The sequence below is a fragment of the Myotis davidii genome, unplaced genomic scaffold (genome assembly GCF_000327345.1).
Source record: "Myotis davidii unplaced genomic scaffold, ASM32734v1 scaffold13, whole genome shotgun sequence".
Taxonomy (NCBI): Eukaryota; Metazoa; Chordata; class Mammalia; order Chiroptera; family Vespertilionidae; genus Myotis; species Myotis davidii.
Genome location: NW_006286243.1, coordinates 1,207,481 through 1,224,622, shown reverse-complemented (window position 1 = coordinate 1,224,622; position 17,142 = coordinate 1,207,481). Strand labels below are relative to the sequence as shown.

General features: G+C 43.1%; 1 protein-coding gene across 1 annotated transcript in view; it reads right to left on the bottom strand.

Annotated features, from left to right (window-relative positions):
* Positions 1-17,142, bottom strand: part of VWF (von Willebrand factor) — a 118,244-nt gene that overhangs the window by 2,062 nt on the left and 99,040 nt on the right. The window contains exons 44-50 of the mRNA XM_006757606.2: positions 13,737-13,847; positions 12,899-13,079; positions 12,024-12,064; positions 11,360-11,476; positions 2,603-2,701; positions 1,848-1,976; positions 1,287-1,326 (exon numbers count right to left, since the gene is read on the bottom strand). Of these exons, the coding sequence (XP_006757669.1) occupies positions 1,287-1,326; positions 1,848-1,976; positions 2,603-2,701; positions 11,360-11,476; positions 12,024-12,064; positions 12,899-13,079; positions 13,737-13,847 (718 nt within the window). The remainder of the gene's footprint in view (positions 1-1,286; positions 1,327-1,847; positions 1,977-2,602; positions 2,702-11,359; positions 11,477-12,023; positions 12,065-12,898; positions 13,080-13,736; positions 13,848-17,142) is intronic.

Genomic DNA, 17,142 nt, shown 5'->3' with positions numbered 1-17,142 from the left:
ATCTAAATCAACCCCAATTGCGTATTAGCCTGCCTCCAACTTCCAAGTAATTTCATTTTAAAGGGAAAGCCTGCCAACTACATTAAGAGAATGAATAAGGAAACCATATTTAGGCCAACATCCTATATTCTTTCTCTGTGTATTTAAATCCCTGAGCCTGGCTTACTTTCCTTATAAAGGGTCTCAGCCTCCTGAACACGCTAACCAACAAGGCCCTTTTTTGCTGGTTTTGTAGGTAACAGTCTCTTAACCAAATGCTTTGTGCAGTGCACCTAGGGAGAATTCACCTCCTCTGATGGTTTCTTGACTTCACTGTCTTAAACCATTCAGACAGGAATCATAGAAAGAGATGCTTTCGGACTGTGTTTCCTCAGTCTACAACTGGATTACAACAATTACAGGGGCTGTCAGAGTAAGCCATCAAGAAAAGAATGAATGATTGAATGCCAAAGGTATTCATGTTTTCACTCTTCCTTTCTCTATCCAAAACTGAACATGGGCCTCTGAACCCAAAACAGAACAAAACAACAAAACTAAACTTAAAAAATATTAGGTCAGGCAAGTAATTCTATCTTCAGAGAAGAATGCATTAACATTGGGATTCTGAATGTTATTTGTGCTCATGAACACAAGAATGTGTGGTAAGAACACTGATCTGCAGACTTGTTGAGTCCAGTCTCCAATGCTGCTGCTGTGAGCTATTAGGATCAACCAGTATAACATAACTGCAAGCTCAAGAGGGACCGAGAGTGAAGAAGGTGGGGTTAATAAACCCAGACCAGCCTTATAAATCACGAGAGGACTCTTATGTTCTCTGTAGTCCCCACAGCACACAGTGGGTCTAATGTTAGCCAGTGGTGGCTTCCCTTGCTTCCTGAGATAGCTGTGTGACACTCAGTGAATAGATGTGTATTGAGAGTCTACTCTGTCAAGACCATGGATCAAGGGTATCTGTCTTCAAGGAGCTCTGTGTGGAGAGAGATTTTCTCTTGTGGTAGGACTATGAGCAACCCAAGATTCTATGAGGGGAAAGGCAGGCAAGGGGCTGGAGACAGTGAGGAGTTTGGAGGAAAGGGGAAGAGGTGATTCACTGGCTTTTGGAAGGGGATTTGAGCAGGGGGCAGTTTAAGAACATTCAGGGAGGAATGGCAATTCCCTGCAGGACTGAACATAATGACTGGCCGGTGGTCAAGAAATATCTTTCTGGAATAAAGCTTACTCCAAAGAACAGTCCCTGGACTTGGTCTGATGGGTTTCCAGGGACAAGCTATTGGTAATGTACTTACATGTGTCACAGCAGGTGCCTGGAATTTTCATGATTTTCCCCTTAAGGAAACAGCAAAGTCCCAGATTAGTCACAAATAGTACATAGTGGTCAGCTTACAGGTCACTTCCCAGGCTAATTCCTGGGCTCACAACCCTGAGTTTAAGTCCCCAGATGTAAACTGTGCTTTCCCACCACAAATGTGAGAAGAATGACCACCCTACCTGACCAGGCTGAAACAATTTTGATTACTCTGAATCCTCTCCCAATTGAGTCATCAGAATCAAATTCTCAGGGAAGATTGGAAATCAGTCTGCTCTCTCACCTCCCCTGCAGGATCACACATTCAGTCTTCCCCAAGGGAAAGGTATTTTTATAGCACCATATAGTGCAGAGAGTTTTGTCTGTGCATCAGGCTTGATGTTGTGATTTCATTGATTCCTATACTAGGTCAGAGATCTCCCGTGGACACTGGGAAATCATGTCAGAGCCGGACTACATGCTGCTCAGAAGGACCTCTGTTCTTAGAGTCAGAGGTGGAGACTGTCAAGAGAAAAGCAGGGCCTGAGCTCTGAATACTCACTCCCTGGGCCAGACATTTGTGTTCATCAAAGGGAGGGCAGCCTGTGACCCGCTTTTCCCAGATGTACTCTCCTCTCTCGTTGACCTTGCAGAAGTGACTGTCACAGCCATCCTGGAACATCTCATCACGCTGAAACCAAAGAAGGCAAATTTGAAGGTAGTGTTTGGTTACAAAGTCACTTCAAACCATGACCTTGAGTCCACGAAGTTTTTTAAACAAATTGGAAGACTATCGAACAAGAATGAGACAGTATCTATAAAGTCACCCCACCCAGAATACACACAAAAAAGGTAGAGCCCTTATACATCTTATTCACTGTAAATAGGGCTGCATAAATGTAGAGAATCCCCAAATTCTTCTGATCACTTAAAAGTTTAAAGAATTAAGACATAGGAAGGTAAACTGGCTATCTAAACTGGGCATCACCTCCCAAACCCACTAATTAATTTTGACTTTCATAAGTCAGAGTTTATTTCACCCTGTCTTTCCAGTCTCATTGACATCAGGCTGGAGAAATTTCTTAAACTTCAGCCAACTTCAAATCATGGGCCATACACCAACTTGTCAAGAAGAGTGACAACATAACTAAAACAAAGAGACAATTTTTGTCTCCTGTAAGTTATTCATCTTTTCTTTATAAAATCAGAAAGAAACCAATATTGACTCAAACGTAGTCTCTCTTTCTTGAAGAAAAGATCCCAAAATAGGAAACCAGTGGTTGAAATGAGGGGGACACGAGTTCAATGGGCTCCCACCTGCAGAGTCATGATTTGTCCTCCCCTTAGCTGAATGGTGCAAGCCACAGGCAGACATCTCCAGCAGCATTCACCTGGGATATTCTCTTCCTTGTAACCCTGTATCCAGGAGTAAAAGCAGCCTTAGTTAACCTCCCCACAACATCCCAATTACAGCTAGGCTAATTTTGCCAGCTTCTCATCTCTCCTAGAGTTCAGGAAGTCAACATCCAGCGCTAACTAACCCTTGTCAGTTCTCAATCCCCTGGATAGCATTTCTTCCCTCCACAGATGTATACCTCACTCAAATTCTAGCAGCCAGACCTATGAAATTATACCCCTCTCCCGAGCTCCGGACTTTTAAGTTCAACTGTTTACTTGACAATTATTTATCTTATTGTCATCTTAAGACTTATATTCAAAAACTTGATTTTTGCCCCAAATCCCATCCTTGTTCAATCTTCCCTATCTCAGCAAATAGTTTCATTACCCAGTTTCTCCAACTAGAAATCTGGGACTCACCCTTGAGTCTCCCTCTTGTTTACACCTCCACCCCCACTCATCACCAAATCTTGCCAAAAATGCATCTCAAACTCATCTGCTGCTTGTCATGGAGTGTCCTCTGTCATCACCTGGTCTAAGCAATCATCATTGACCACTGGATTCTGATAATAGTCTCAATTTATCTTCCTGCCTTTATTCTTGTCCCTACTACAGGTCTCCACACATTTGCTAGGATGGCTTTCTTAAAATAAAAGTCTAGTCATGTTACTCTTTTGCTTAAAAACCCCCAATGGAGTTCTGGTTCTAATAATGGCCGAGTGACTTATATTGGACTGACTCTCCTACAGATAACAACTTAAATGATTAACAAAATATTTAAAACAATTATTCAAAGACGCTGGATGGGCAAATCAGCAATAAACCATAGGTTATTTGATCCTTGAAAGAGGGAACCATAATGGACAAGAATCATGTTTAAATGGCTTTTTCCATGAGAGCAATCTGCACGGCACTGGATGGTTAGAACCTGAGAAGAAAACTGTAGTTGTATTTGCCTGAAGAGTCAGAGGACAGCGTTTGAAACTCCTAGAATAAGGGGGAAAACTCAGAAAAGGGGAAGTCAAAACAAGAAGCCCCCTAATCTGCATATAAATTCCCTTCAAATCCTTGGTTAACCTCTAAATCAGTGGTTCTCAACCTTCCTCATGCTGAGACCCTTTAATATAGTTCCTCATGTTGCGGTGACCCCTAATTTCATTGTTACAAATTGAACATAAATAAAGCATAGTGATTAATCACAAAAACAATATGTAATTATATTTGTGTTTTCCGATGGTCTTAGGCGACCCCTGTGAAAGGGTTGTTCAACCCCCAAAGGGGTCGCGACCCACAGGTTGAGAACCTCTGCTTTAAATTATATATACACAGAAGAGCCTAAGAGGAGCCCAAGGACAAAACAGGTGGAAACTTAAAGACCTGAGCAGAAATTTCAGCTCCACACAGCACAGAAGAGCCAGGGTTTGCAGTCTGAATCCCACCAAGCTGGGAACTAGTCAAACACCTCATGTTTTCATTGACATTTCAAAAGAGCCAGACCTTAGGATTAAGAACTATGTTTCAGAACTCAGACATACATCATATAAGAACTATGTCATCTTTGGATCAAGAGAAATAATGAAATAGACTGTCCCTAATATAGTGTAAAATCTAGCCTCCTTTAATTCAAGGTGAACCACCAATAATCTAAGTTAGAAGCTAATTTAACATTCATCAGAGGAAATAGCAGAATTAAGAGTCTCTTCACATATCTCCCACCAATGTCTAATACATAGTAAAACATTTCAAGCAAAGGAACTGGGGTGGAGGGGCAGGAAATGACCCACGCTTAAGAGAAAAATTACTCGATAGAAACAGACACACAAATGACCTTATTATTGCAATCAGCAGACAGAAACTTTAAAATAACTATGATAAATATGTTAAAGAGTCTAAAGGAAAAATGAATATAATAGAGAAAAGAGATGGGGAATTTAGGAACAAAAGGAAACCCATTTACATGAAATATAGTTACCTAATTAAAAAACAAAACAAACAAAAAAAATCTCACCAGATTGGATTAACTGCAGAAAAGAAAGGATCAGTGAATTTAATACTGATCAATAGAAATTGTCCAAACTAAAGAACAGGGAGGAAAAAAGTTTGAAAAAAATATACAGAGCCCTGATAACCAGCAGAACAGTATCAAATGGTATAATATACATGTAATCATAGTTCCAGAAAGACAGGAGAGAAAAAATGAAACAAAAATAAATAAATAATAGCTGAAATTTTTCCAAAATTGATTTAAAAAATCAAGTCACCGATCCAGGAATCTCCATGAATCCAAAGCAGGGAAAGTGTAGAGAAAACTGCTAAAGTCAGCCAGTAGGAAAAGGTTGGGCGATGCACACAGGAAAATAAAAATAAAAATGGCAACTAGCTTGCCATCAGAAACAACACAAGCCAGAAGAAATGAAACAACATATTTAAAGTGATAAAATAAAAAACTTTCAACCTAGAATTCTATACTCAGTAAATGAAGGCAAAATAAAGATGTTTCAGATCAATGAAATCTGAGAAATGAAATGCCATTTGGCTCACACTAAAAGAAATGCTAAAAGAAGTTCTTTTTCAAGCTGAAGGGATATAATATAACATGGAATTTCAGATATACATGAAGGAAGTGCACTGGAAATTATAAATATGTAGATAAATATAAAATACCATTTTTAGTTTTTTTCTTAAATTCTATAAAAGACAATTTACTGTTTAAAGCAAAATAATAACAATTTATCTCTTATGTAGAAATAAACCATGTCAAACCATAGCACAGTAATAGCGAACCTTTTGAGTTCTGCATGTCAGCATTTTGAAAAACTCTAACTTAACTCTGGTGCCGTGTCACATATAGAAATTTTTTGATATTTGCAACCATAGTAAAACAAAGACTTATATTTTGATATTTATTTTATATATTTAAATGCCATTTAACAAAGAAAAATCAACCAAAAAACTGAGTTTGCGTGTCACCTCTGACACGCATGTCATAGGTTTGCCATCACTGCCATAGCACAAAGTATGGGTAAAAGATAATATACATGAAATGCTATATTATTAAATCAAGGTAGACTACAATGAGTGAAGAATACATATTGGAGTCTCTAGAAGAGCCATTATTATCTCTATATCAAAATATTTTCTATTTTCATTTGTGATTTCTTCTTTGATTCATGGATTATTTAAAAATATTTTATTTTATTTCCAAATATGGGGGGGTATTTATAGTTCCTTGTTTATACTAATTTCTATTCATTTCACGGTGGTCATAGCATACAGTCTATATGGTTTGAAATTTTTGACATTTATTAAGTTTTTTATGGCCCAGAATTTGGGCAAGATAGGTGGAAATTCCCTTTGTGTTTGAGAAAATATGTACTCTACAGTTTTACAATGTAGTGGTCTATCATTTTCAATTAGGGCACATTAGTTCACATGGTTTTCCAAATCTTCTATATCCTTATTGATTTCCCCCCCTACTTATTCTATCAGTTACTGAGAGAAATACATTAAAATTACCAACTAAAATTGTGGATAGGCATATTTCTCCCCCTAGGTCTGTTAATTTTTGCTTCGTGTATTTGTATGCATAAAAATTTAGGATTCATGTGTCTTCTTAATGAACCTACTCTTTTATCAATATGAAAGTACCTTCTTTGTTTTGGTAGCACTCCTCAACTCAAAATTTATTTTGTTTGGTATTAATATACCCATCTTAGCTTTCTTGTTCCTACTGTTTTCCTGGGATATCTTTCCCATCCTTTGACTTTCAACCTGTCTGTCTCTTTAAATTGGAAGTGCATCTCTTGTAAACAGCATATCAGTTGGGTCTTGCTTTTTTATCCAAGTCTGACAATCTCCATTTTTAATTGGGATTTGATTTTGTTTTGACCATTTACATTTAACGTAATTATCCATATGATTAGGTTTAAATCCACCATTTTGCTATTTATCTGTTGTCCTCTCTGTTACTTAGTCTACTGTTAATTCTTTTCTGCCTCCTGGTTTAATCAAGTTTATTGTATCTCCTCTAAAAAACCTTTTAGCTGTATTTCTTCATATTACTATTTTAGTGGCTACGCAGGTTTATACACTTATCAAACTTCAACAAACTATATACTTACTATATGTGTTGTTTATTATAGGTAAATTATATCTCATTAAAATTAAGACCGTCTATGGCTTCCCATTGCATTTATAATAAAATCTAATCTCTTTAGCATGTCCTGTAAGGCCTGACATCAGCCTTTCCTAATTTTCTGACCTTATACCACCATCCCCTTGCTCTTGACAATCCAACCCTGTGCATCTTCTTGGTCCATGAACATGGCCACCTCCTTCTCACTTGAGGGCCTTTGTGGATGATGTTTTCTCTGCCTGGAGTGCTCTTCCCCACACTTTGTATAAAGAGCCTTTTCTCTCTCTGCTGGTTTGGCTCAGTGGATAGAGTGTCAGTCTGTGGACTTAAGGGTCCCAGGTTCCATTCTGGTCAAGAGCACATACCTGGGTTGCAGGCTCGATCCCCAATGTGGGGCATGCAGGAGGCAGCTGATCAATAATTCTCTCTCATCATTGATGTTTCTATCTCCCTCTCCCTCTTCCTCTCCCTTCCTCTCTGAAATCAATAAATATATATATATTAAAATAAATAAATAAGTAGCCTTTTCTCATCCCTTAGTAATCATTCTAAGTATCGTTTCTCAGAGAAGTTTCACAAAATACAAAATACATACACACACACACACACTTTATAACACTTAACACAATTTGAAATTACCATTTGTTTAATATTTTGTTCTCTATGAGAGACATGCAAATTTCAAACTATGTCGACGCTGTTCATCCTGTTCTCCCAGCACCTGACTCTTAGCAGCCACTCCTATATCATAAATATGTAGGTAAATACAAAATACCATTTTTAGCTATTTTCTTAAACTCTGTAAAAGACAATTTACTGTTTAACTCAAAATAATAACAATTTATCTCTTGTATAGAAGTAACTTGATTGAATAATATACCATCTCATATAGGTACTCTCTTACCCATACTATGTCCTATGGTTGTCACATGGTTCGCTTCTACATAAGAGATAAATTATTATTTTGCGATGAGTTGAGCAAGAACCTTGATAGAGGCTTAAAGTGAGAGGCCTTCATGTATATCTGCTTTGGAAAAAGCAGCAGCTTCTGGGCAACTTGATTTCACTATCTGGCAAAAAATGCCCCCAAATTTGGAAGACAACATAGGATAACCAACTTTTTATTTTGCAAAGGAAGAGTATTTTAAACAAAAAAAAGCTACCCTCAGCTGTCTCATCATTGTCTTCAAATTGAAGCTCTTTTAACTCTCCCCAACACTCAAAAAAAAAAAAAAGGAACAACCTCAATTTTTTTAAAGAATAAATTTAGTTAAGTGGGAAGCCATCTATGTTGTCATTATTTTTCTTATTTTGCCACCCTTAGTAGTGCTCACTTAGATATCCCTCCACTGGGGCCCTGGGGTTTCTCTAACATGAATCTCCAGCAGATCAATTTAGAGCCCCCAAACAGAAGACCTAGTCACTGCACACCACTCCCTTTTCACTGCACAAGGGCTGATGCTCTGAACCAGCAGGAAGAGTTAAGAAAGGGCAAGCTCACTCAGAAATGAATTTAAACAATTTGCTACTCCTGAGTCAAGCTTCTGCACTCGATGTATCCCCAGAGAATAGGCCAGAGAGAAAGCTGGTGAGGACGGAACTCAGAACAAATCAGGGCAATTGGGCCAGGCCACACACTCCCCTGGGAAGATCACTGTGGGGGTTGGAGACCCTCAGGTGGTCTTTCACTGGTGAGCTTTAAACTGTATTTTCAAAAATGCACTCTTCCAGGAAGGTGTAGGGATAAAGTAAATGGAAAAGGAAGAAAGAGTTGGAACAAACATTATGAGCACATGGGAGTGGTTCCAGCCAGGAGGAGGAGGGCCCACTGGAGGACTATTTACGGGGTCACTACTAAATGGGGCTTAAGTCGGGCAGGATATCGCCGGAGCTTGGATCTGAGCGTCTTACAGTGGACATTAGGAGGAGAAATAGGAAATGCCCTTTGCTCAGTCAAGGAGAAGTAATTGGATAAAATCTTTACAGGAGAAGTGAGGGGGTGAGGACAAAGGAGGAGGGTGGCTGCAAAGTGAAGGGGACAGGGGCCATGAGGGCAAAAACCACACACAGAGAGGCAGAGGGCACAGTTCAGCCAGGAATAAGGGGGGGAAAGGGTGTTATGGGAGAAGAGAGAACAGGAGGAAGAGGCAGAAAGAATGCAGGGTAATAGGAGGGGGAAGTGATTTTAGAGCTGGGGTGTGGAGTTGGGCAAGAGGGCCAGGAGGAGGAGAGGGGGTATAGCAGAATTCACTTGAGGGAGTAAACTGGTTTGTCTGCTGCCCTGGAAGCCGAACGCAGCTGCACCAGGGCTTGTGGGAGCCCTGCTGTCCATTTCTAACTCCTGCTTCTGCCCATCTGTTCCCCATTCTGCTTCCTGGAGGGTCCTCTATTCCACATTCGATCCCTTGCTCAAGGTCAGCTCACGGTCATGCCCCTCCGGATGCCTTCTCAGTGTTCTATGTCAGAGTGACCTCTCTTCCTCACACTTTCCCTGAAAGTTCATCAGTCAAGCTTCCTGCCTACCACCCACCAGCACAAACCATCTTCTGCTGGTCTTTTCGGTGCAAACACTGTCTCCCCTGGGAGGAAATGAAGGACCCACTTCTCTGCTGACACTAACACTTTAGTCTGATGTAGGCAGTTCAAGCAGAACTGCCTCAGCCTAATTCACCATAGCTCCCCCACCTGCAGGAGGCCTCCCTGAGGCCTTCCATTGCAGAGAAGGGCAATAAAACCAGTGAAGGATGCTGAGCTAGAATGGGGGCAACTGAAGCCAGTTTTGGTGCAGGTTAAGAGATACATAGAAAGAGGGCTAACCTAGGGGTTTCAAGAGGAAGGAGGTCAGTATACTGCCCTGGACATATATCAGAATATTGGAAGGAAGAAGGAATAGTACACAAACCAAAGGGGTCGAGAATTTTAAAAATATGTATTTAGAACAGTGGTTCTCAACCTTTCTAATGCTGCGACCCTTTAATACAGTTCCTCATATTGTGGTGACCCCCAATTTCATTGTTACAAATTGAACATAATTAAAGCATAGTGATTAATCACAAAACAATATGTAATTATATATGTGTTTTCCGATGGTCTTAGGTGACCCCTGTGAAAGGGTTGTTCGACCCCAAAAGGGGTCGTGACCCACAGGTTGAGAACCGCTAATTTAGAACCTCTAACTAGGTTGGATTTGAATGCAGAGGAGGGTACCATGCCACCTTCTGACCACCAGAGGGCGCAGTTTGAGACTTCACAAGCTCGCCCTCCAGAAAACCTGAGGACAGCCTTGGTGTGGATCTCTTGCTGCATTGATGGTAGGTAGTTCAATGGACATCCAAGGTAAAAGGGAAGCCACAAACTCCAGACATCAGTCTTTCATTCGTATTCAAGCCCAGTTCTATTCTAGGGGGTTGTTACACACACACACACACACACACATATACACACACACCTCTAAAACATCAACTGTGCTTTTTTTTTTTAATAGTAAAAACCCGCTCTCCCACTCTTCGTGGGCTTCTAATTGAGGCAGGAATGTCCTCTTTAAACCATTCTATCAAAAATAGCTGTGTCTACTCCACATAAATTTATTAAGTCCCTATTCTGAGTATGACACTATGCCAAGTGCCATGAAGAACACAGATGCAGAGCATATAAAGCAACCGTATGAGTGTCCCTCATCCCTAACCACTCCTGATGTCCCCTACCCCTCTGTGCTGCTCTTCTCAGGGAGGTCTCCTCCAGACTCGGCCCCAGACCCCTCCTGCTGCCTTGCAAAGTTGAAGAGAGAAGCCTTCCCTGTGCACCATCTGAAAGAGCTGTTACTGTGTTCCCTGCATCTGGCTCCCAAGAAACTTCCCTGTCCACGTGTGGTATCTAAAACAGCAGGACCCCAGGCACAGCGGGCGGTTGGAGGAAGAAGCCGAAGCATCCTCCTGAGCATCCAGCTCTGTGACGTGGGACTAAGAGTCATAATGAAAACAATAAAATGCTGGTTGTCATCTCCCAAACCAGAAATGATGCTTTTACTCCGAATCCACCCTCAGGAGGGACTGAGAGCACGCAGTCATTGTGACCTAGCGTAAACAGGGTGAAATATTTTAAACCACCTCAATGTCCGATAATAAAAGTGAAGGTTGTGGCACATCTTTTCCAAAGAAGATTGTGTATAAACTTGCACATAGTAGGTGTCTGATAAATATTTGCTGACTAATTAATCTTTAGTGTTCTCAAAAATGGTAATGGATGGTTTTTTAAATGTGTAAAAGAAAATACAGAACTGTAAATATGGCATCACAAGCCTTGCAAATATTGTGTTTATTTTAAACACACAAAGAGAAAGTGTTTAAAAAGCACAAAACTACACTGTAATTTCTGAGAGATGAAATGTGGGTGGGTGGGTGACTTGGGCTCTCCATGACAGGTGTCAAATATTGTCCACAATCAGAAAATAAGGAAAGTTTATTTTAAAACCCCAGTGAGGTCCCATGGCTTGGGCCCACGAGTATTCAGCCTACCCCCTAGGTCCTCGACGACCCTCTCACCTCGGGGCAGGCCGTACAGGTGGTCTTGCTGCACTCCAGCTTGAATCCGGAGATGATCCCCACCTGGGCGGTGCAGTGGCAAGTCGTGCACACGTCAATCATCATACTCTTCCCAGGCTGGAAGCAGAGTCACCACAGTCAGGCCTCCCAGCACCCCAAACCCCTGACTTCCCCTCTCACCTCAGCCCCATAAACTGTTTCCTTATGGGGGGAGCCTCCCATAGCTGCCCTGAGCCATCACCCTGACCCTCTTGCTGTCTCTAGTAGCCCACTCCCTTCCCTGCCTTCCCACCTCAAGTGTGGCAATGGTAAGAGTTAGGGCTTCCATGCCAGAGAGGGGGCCGGGCAGTGGGAGTGGGGGATAGGTTGAAATGTGCACAACGACTGCAGAGCACTTCTCTGTACGCATTAGAAATGATCATGGGCCTGGAGTGGGGCTGGGAGATGAGTGCCGGACTGGGTGCCCGGACCCTAGAGCGTTAGGAAGACCGCTGAGGCCAGGCTCTGGGATGCTGGGAAGCCCTGCAGGCAATGAGAGTGCATTGGGAGTAGGTATCCCGGTTTCTCTCATTTCCACATTAGAATGACTGAGTGGCCCATCCTTTCCACAGCACACCCACTTCTGCCCTACCAACTGGCCCTGGAGAAGAAGGCAACAGCTTACCCCAATGATGGTGCCATTGAGCATGCAGGCCTGCACAGGCTCTGGGGAGAGATAAGTGCAGGCATGAGAGTACAGAATACCCTGGCCACCCGGCCCTACACACAGCTGATCCCTTCAGGGCTTTCTCCTCCATCTGGGCCTCTCTTCTACATCTGCCCTTTGCTGCATTCCACCTCCAGGCACTGTGGGTCCTACTGCCAGAGCCACAGTGGCCTTGCTTCTCCCAGGTCTGGCGAGGAGGGGCAGGCTGCCTGTTGCCCAGCACCCAGCACCCAGCCCTCAGTGAGAAGACCCCTGAGCGTCCTGGTAGGGAAGGCACATGTTTCAGTGATTCACATGGAAGGGGTGAGTGGGAGAATCTTTGGATTTATGAAGAATGCAATTCTACTCCGGGAACTTTAAGTCACAAGATAAAATCACACAAAGAATTCAGAGCAGGTGGTAGTGAGCTGTTTGTTCCTGTTGCTGTTTGTTTGTAGGGAGGGAGGGGGTGGACATTGGAATACCTTCCCTAGCAGAGGCAATACCATGAATAATCACAAAAGTGGTTTCTAGAGTCAGAGACATGAAGGTCCAACCCCAGCCCTACAGCTCACTAACTCCCGTGAGCTGGTGGAAGCAGTAGCAGTCTCCACCAACCAGGGTTGCCGTGCCCGTGACATGAGATAGTGGTATAAGCCATCACTGAGCACCATTATGACCTTCAGGAAATGGTTCTATTTCTCTCATCTTATTTGCTTTGTCACAAAAGCATTAGGAACAGATGGGAAGATTTTGATCCTCCCATTTCTCCGAATTGCTAAGAAAGCCAAGAATTCAGGAGCTCTTCCTGGAAACCCAGGCCGGAAGGTGGGTCCCTGGACAGGGTGCCTTACCGCAGTGGCAGGTGGGGCAGCACTCTGAGCTCGCACAGCTCAGCTGGAAGCCCACGGGGCAGGTGGGGACATCCAGCTGGGGACAGGAGACATTCCTCTGTTGCACAAAGACCTCCTCCTTTACTCGGACACACTCATTGATGAGGCAGGGGTTCTCCGGGGAGGCCCAGTGAGAGCCAACCTGTAGTTAGAACACAGAGTCCGAAGGGGAGTGCACTGTTCCCTCAGGGAACTGGTCTGGGCCCTTGAATCATGCCCTGGGTTAACATCTCAGTCCCATCCACCAGGTAAAGCCCAACATTGCAATACACTATAGCAAGCATGTCAAACTTGTGCTACAGCCAGGGTTACAGAAATAGCTCAGGGACTTAGGGAACAGAATAGTGTTTGCTTCTCTGTGATAGAAATGTGTACAATGGAACTCATGAAGAAGTCAGAGGAGCCTGTCAGGGTTGGTGTGGGACTGAATAGCACCTCAGGCTGTGGGTTTGGTGGGGTGGCAGACCCATGGCACATGAAGGGTGGTGAGGCCATCCCTATACCAACCACTCAGGGGAAGCAGGACTTCAGATTCACTGACATAAATTCCCTAGGCATTCACAGAACTCTTAGAGAGGGAATTCAGCTTCTCCCAAAATCAATGAAATGGGAAGCCTGAGGCCATCTTAACTAGTTCCTAAGGGGCAAGGCAACCCAGTTGACGTCTGGGTAACACCAGCAGCTAATTAACCTCCTGCAAGGAAAGCAAAGGACAGGGGATGAGCTCTGATTTTATAGGTTGAACCAAGGCCAGCACTAAACCACAGAATAGACAACCCATCCTGAGGCCCCAACCTACATCCTTCCAGTACGTCTGGGAGTCCCCCCGTGGTGAGCCAATCACCACCTCACAGGCAGATGGCAGGCACCTTCCACAGCATTCGCCTTCATGTAGGACATAAGTGAAGCCCTGGAAAAAAACACAAGGAGCAGAGAGTGAGGTCAGACCAGCAGCAGAGACATGAGTGTGCTTATCTCTCCACAGGTGTACTGATCCCTGGGGTTTTACAGAGACACTGCTGGCCTGAACGGTTTCATCTCTGTCATCCACCAGCCTCAGAACTATGCTAAGAAGTGACTAGGAGGCATCAACCATTGAGTCACTAAGATAGTGACTCAGTTTCACCAGCTGAAAAGGCATAATCCTGCCCTCTTAAAGCTTCCACTTTGAGACCATCATCCAGTTCATGAAAAGTATTAAACACAGCCCAGAGTTCACTCAGCAACAGCTACCTGACCTGATCTTTATCATGACCAAATCTAGGGCACTTCGTTGACTGGGGGAGAATATCCAAGATGCTTGAGACCTAGTCTCTGCTCTAATAGGGCAAAGTACCTACATAAGATGAATACCTTGATCCCAAGACCTCTCACCAATGTGCAGAGTTGGGTTGCCCCAAGTAGTTACTTGATGTAGTTTATAGGGCACAGTGAGATAAGAGCAGCAGAGACCAACCTTCCCTAGAATGCCTGCCAGGGAGACCAGCATCCTGGAAGTTTACTAGCTCACCTTGCCTCTTAATGGTCTTCTAATCTGGCCAAAGCTTTCGGAATTTGGATTGAAACTGTCCACTGAAAACTCTGAAGCAATGTACAAAGAATAGGCAAAACACTGACATGTGTGGTATCTCAGGAGCCCAGGGGACAGACCCCAGGACTGGGCTTTATCTTGAAGCTCTGTCCTTAAAAGAGAAGGAATGCTTGCAGCTGTTCAGGATGGGTGAGAAGGCCAGGCCTACTTCGCACACTCACATGCAGGACCAAGCCAGAAGATGCACACAGCACTTGATGTCAGGCTAGCTGGTGCCTCTCTGGGGGAACACAAGCACTCCAGAGACTTGGCTCAACATCATACCATCTCCATGGGGCCCACTTACATCCTGACCCATGTCACAGAGGTGCCCAGTGAGTTGTCCCCAGTGTTTTATCATCTGAGATTCTAATAATTTATTATGCATCTATGACATACTAGATACTTTGGAAAAGCCAACAAATTAGAATGATACAATCTAGACACCCTCCACTATAAGGCAGAATATACAAGCTACCATAAAAGACTCACAGAGCACAAAAGAATCATCAATACCTTCAGGGACCCAACATCACTCTTATGCGCCTCTCTAAGAGTGCCAAGTGACCTGGATTGGTGTGTTCTTCCTGTTTTCTGCTGCCTCCCAATATGGGAGGACACATTGTCGATACTATGAATGACTACCAGGACAGATGTCTTGCTCCCAAAACCCCACCAACTTGTCATGCTCAGGTTCTCCTAGTCATGTCTCCAAATTTCCTGGCTGCCATCTTTTTGAGATCCCCCTCCACCTCCAGCATTCCCATTTTCCTACTGCACAACCAGGGTTCATCCAATAGTCTCATCTCTCTTTCTTTCCCCATACCCGTCTAAATCCTCTACCTTATATCTGTTCAAAATATACATCTCAGACCCTTCTCCTTACTCTCTTCTCAATCCTGTTTCCTTGGTTTCCCAATTAAGAATGGAAATAAGCAGGTCTAATATCTAGCCAATCTAAAAAGACAGATGCCAATGAAAAATAGATTCCTAATATATTTAGCAGCACAATCCTTTAAACACGGTTAACATTGCTGAAATGATGGTGAGAGGCATGGAGTATTGGTCCCTTGTCTCTTTGCTGAATCAGGCTGGCCCTTAAAATGCTGGTATTGCCAGTGTATCAGCCTCACAGAAGGGGCCCTGGACTAGCAGTCAAGACAACCCAGTTCTACTGGCTTTAAATGAGCTGTAGATCTATGACCAACCTTGTTCCCTGTGCTAGTGCTCTGCTTTCTATCTGATAAGGGGGAAGAACAGCCTTGCCTCTTCTTCCTTCTGGAGGAGTATCATGAGGATGAATAAAATATAATGCATTACGTTCAGTTCCTTGGACACAGTTCCTAATGCCATGATTTAGTCTGATTCTGGAGTCTAAAAGTGTGGAATCAGGTGGTCATAAGCCTTCAAAGAAAATCTTCTCTAAAGTTTACATGACAGAGGGGAAATTCCCCTTGCCATTAACATGGAAGCAAGGCCATAGGCATGTAGGCATACCTGTAATATTCTTTGGGAAGCCAGCCTTACCCTTTGCTTGCTCTACCTAATTTTTCTGACATGAACAGTAGAGAGCTATGGAGGTGGTTGAGGAAAGTATATTTCTCCAGACTGTGGCTTCAGAAAGAAAGAATCAGAGGGTAATGTTTCCTTGTTTGTTTTTGTTTTGTTTTTGTCACAACCTAGACAACAAATGAATTCGGGTAAGTGAGCCCAAATGTCTCTGGAGTCAGACCAGAGCTGATACCTCCCTCTTTGAAGAATAAAGTCTAAAACCATCACAATTCACTGAAGCTCCCACCTCAACTCAAGACATCGTACAGATCAAAGCCCAGCCTCCCACATGCCTTCAGCTTTAACATAAACCTCCTTCTCCTCCCTAGAAGGTGTGAACATCCAGTCTTTAAGACAAGTCATTCAATTCTCTACAGCAATCATCTGGTCAAGTGTTCTAGAAATGTTGCCTCCTCCACTCATTCACCTGACCTCTGTACCCATTTTCTTTTTGAAATTGCCTCCAGCACCACAGCCTCTAAATCAGCAGTTCTCAACCTGTGGGTCGCGACCCCTTTGGCAGTCGAACGACCCTTACACAGGGGTCGCCTAAGACCATCGTGCATATCAGATATTTACATTACAATTCATAACAGTAGCAACATTACAGTTATGAAGTAGCAACAAAAATAATTTTATTGTTGGGTCACAATATGAGGAACTGTATTTAAAGGGCCAGAAGGTTGAGAACCACTGCTCTAGATAGACAAGTTTCTACCATATAACCTGCACCCTCCCCAACAGCTGACTGGACTAGACTGGGGACTGGACAGAGGATCATATCCATGGGATGAGCTAAGTCCATAAATTTTCTCCTTGAAAAGTCAATCTATTGAACACAAAGACTGAGCAAGTCACACTGGACAGGGATGGCCCTGGATCTGAAAAGTCATGCTGAGTTGAAGCCAGATGCAATAAAGCCATGTGCAAATAAAATTTATGAGAAAGCAAAACTTCTTCCCAGAGAAAGCTGACTTGCAATGAAGAACTGGAGCAGATGGGCAGAGAGGAGCAGAGACAGGGGTGGGGCTCATGGGATATGGGAGAGAACTGTTGTATGCCAATTTATATATCCTGTACTTCA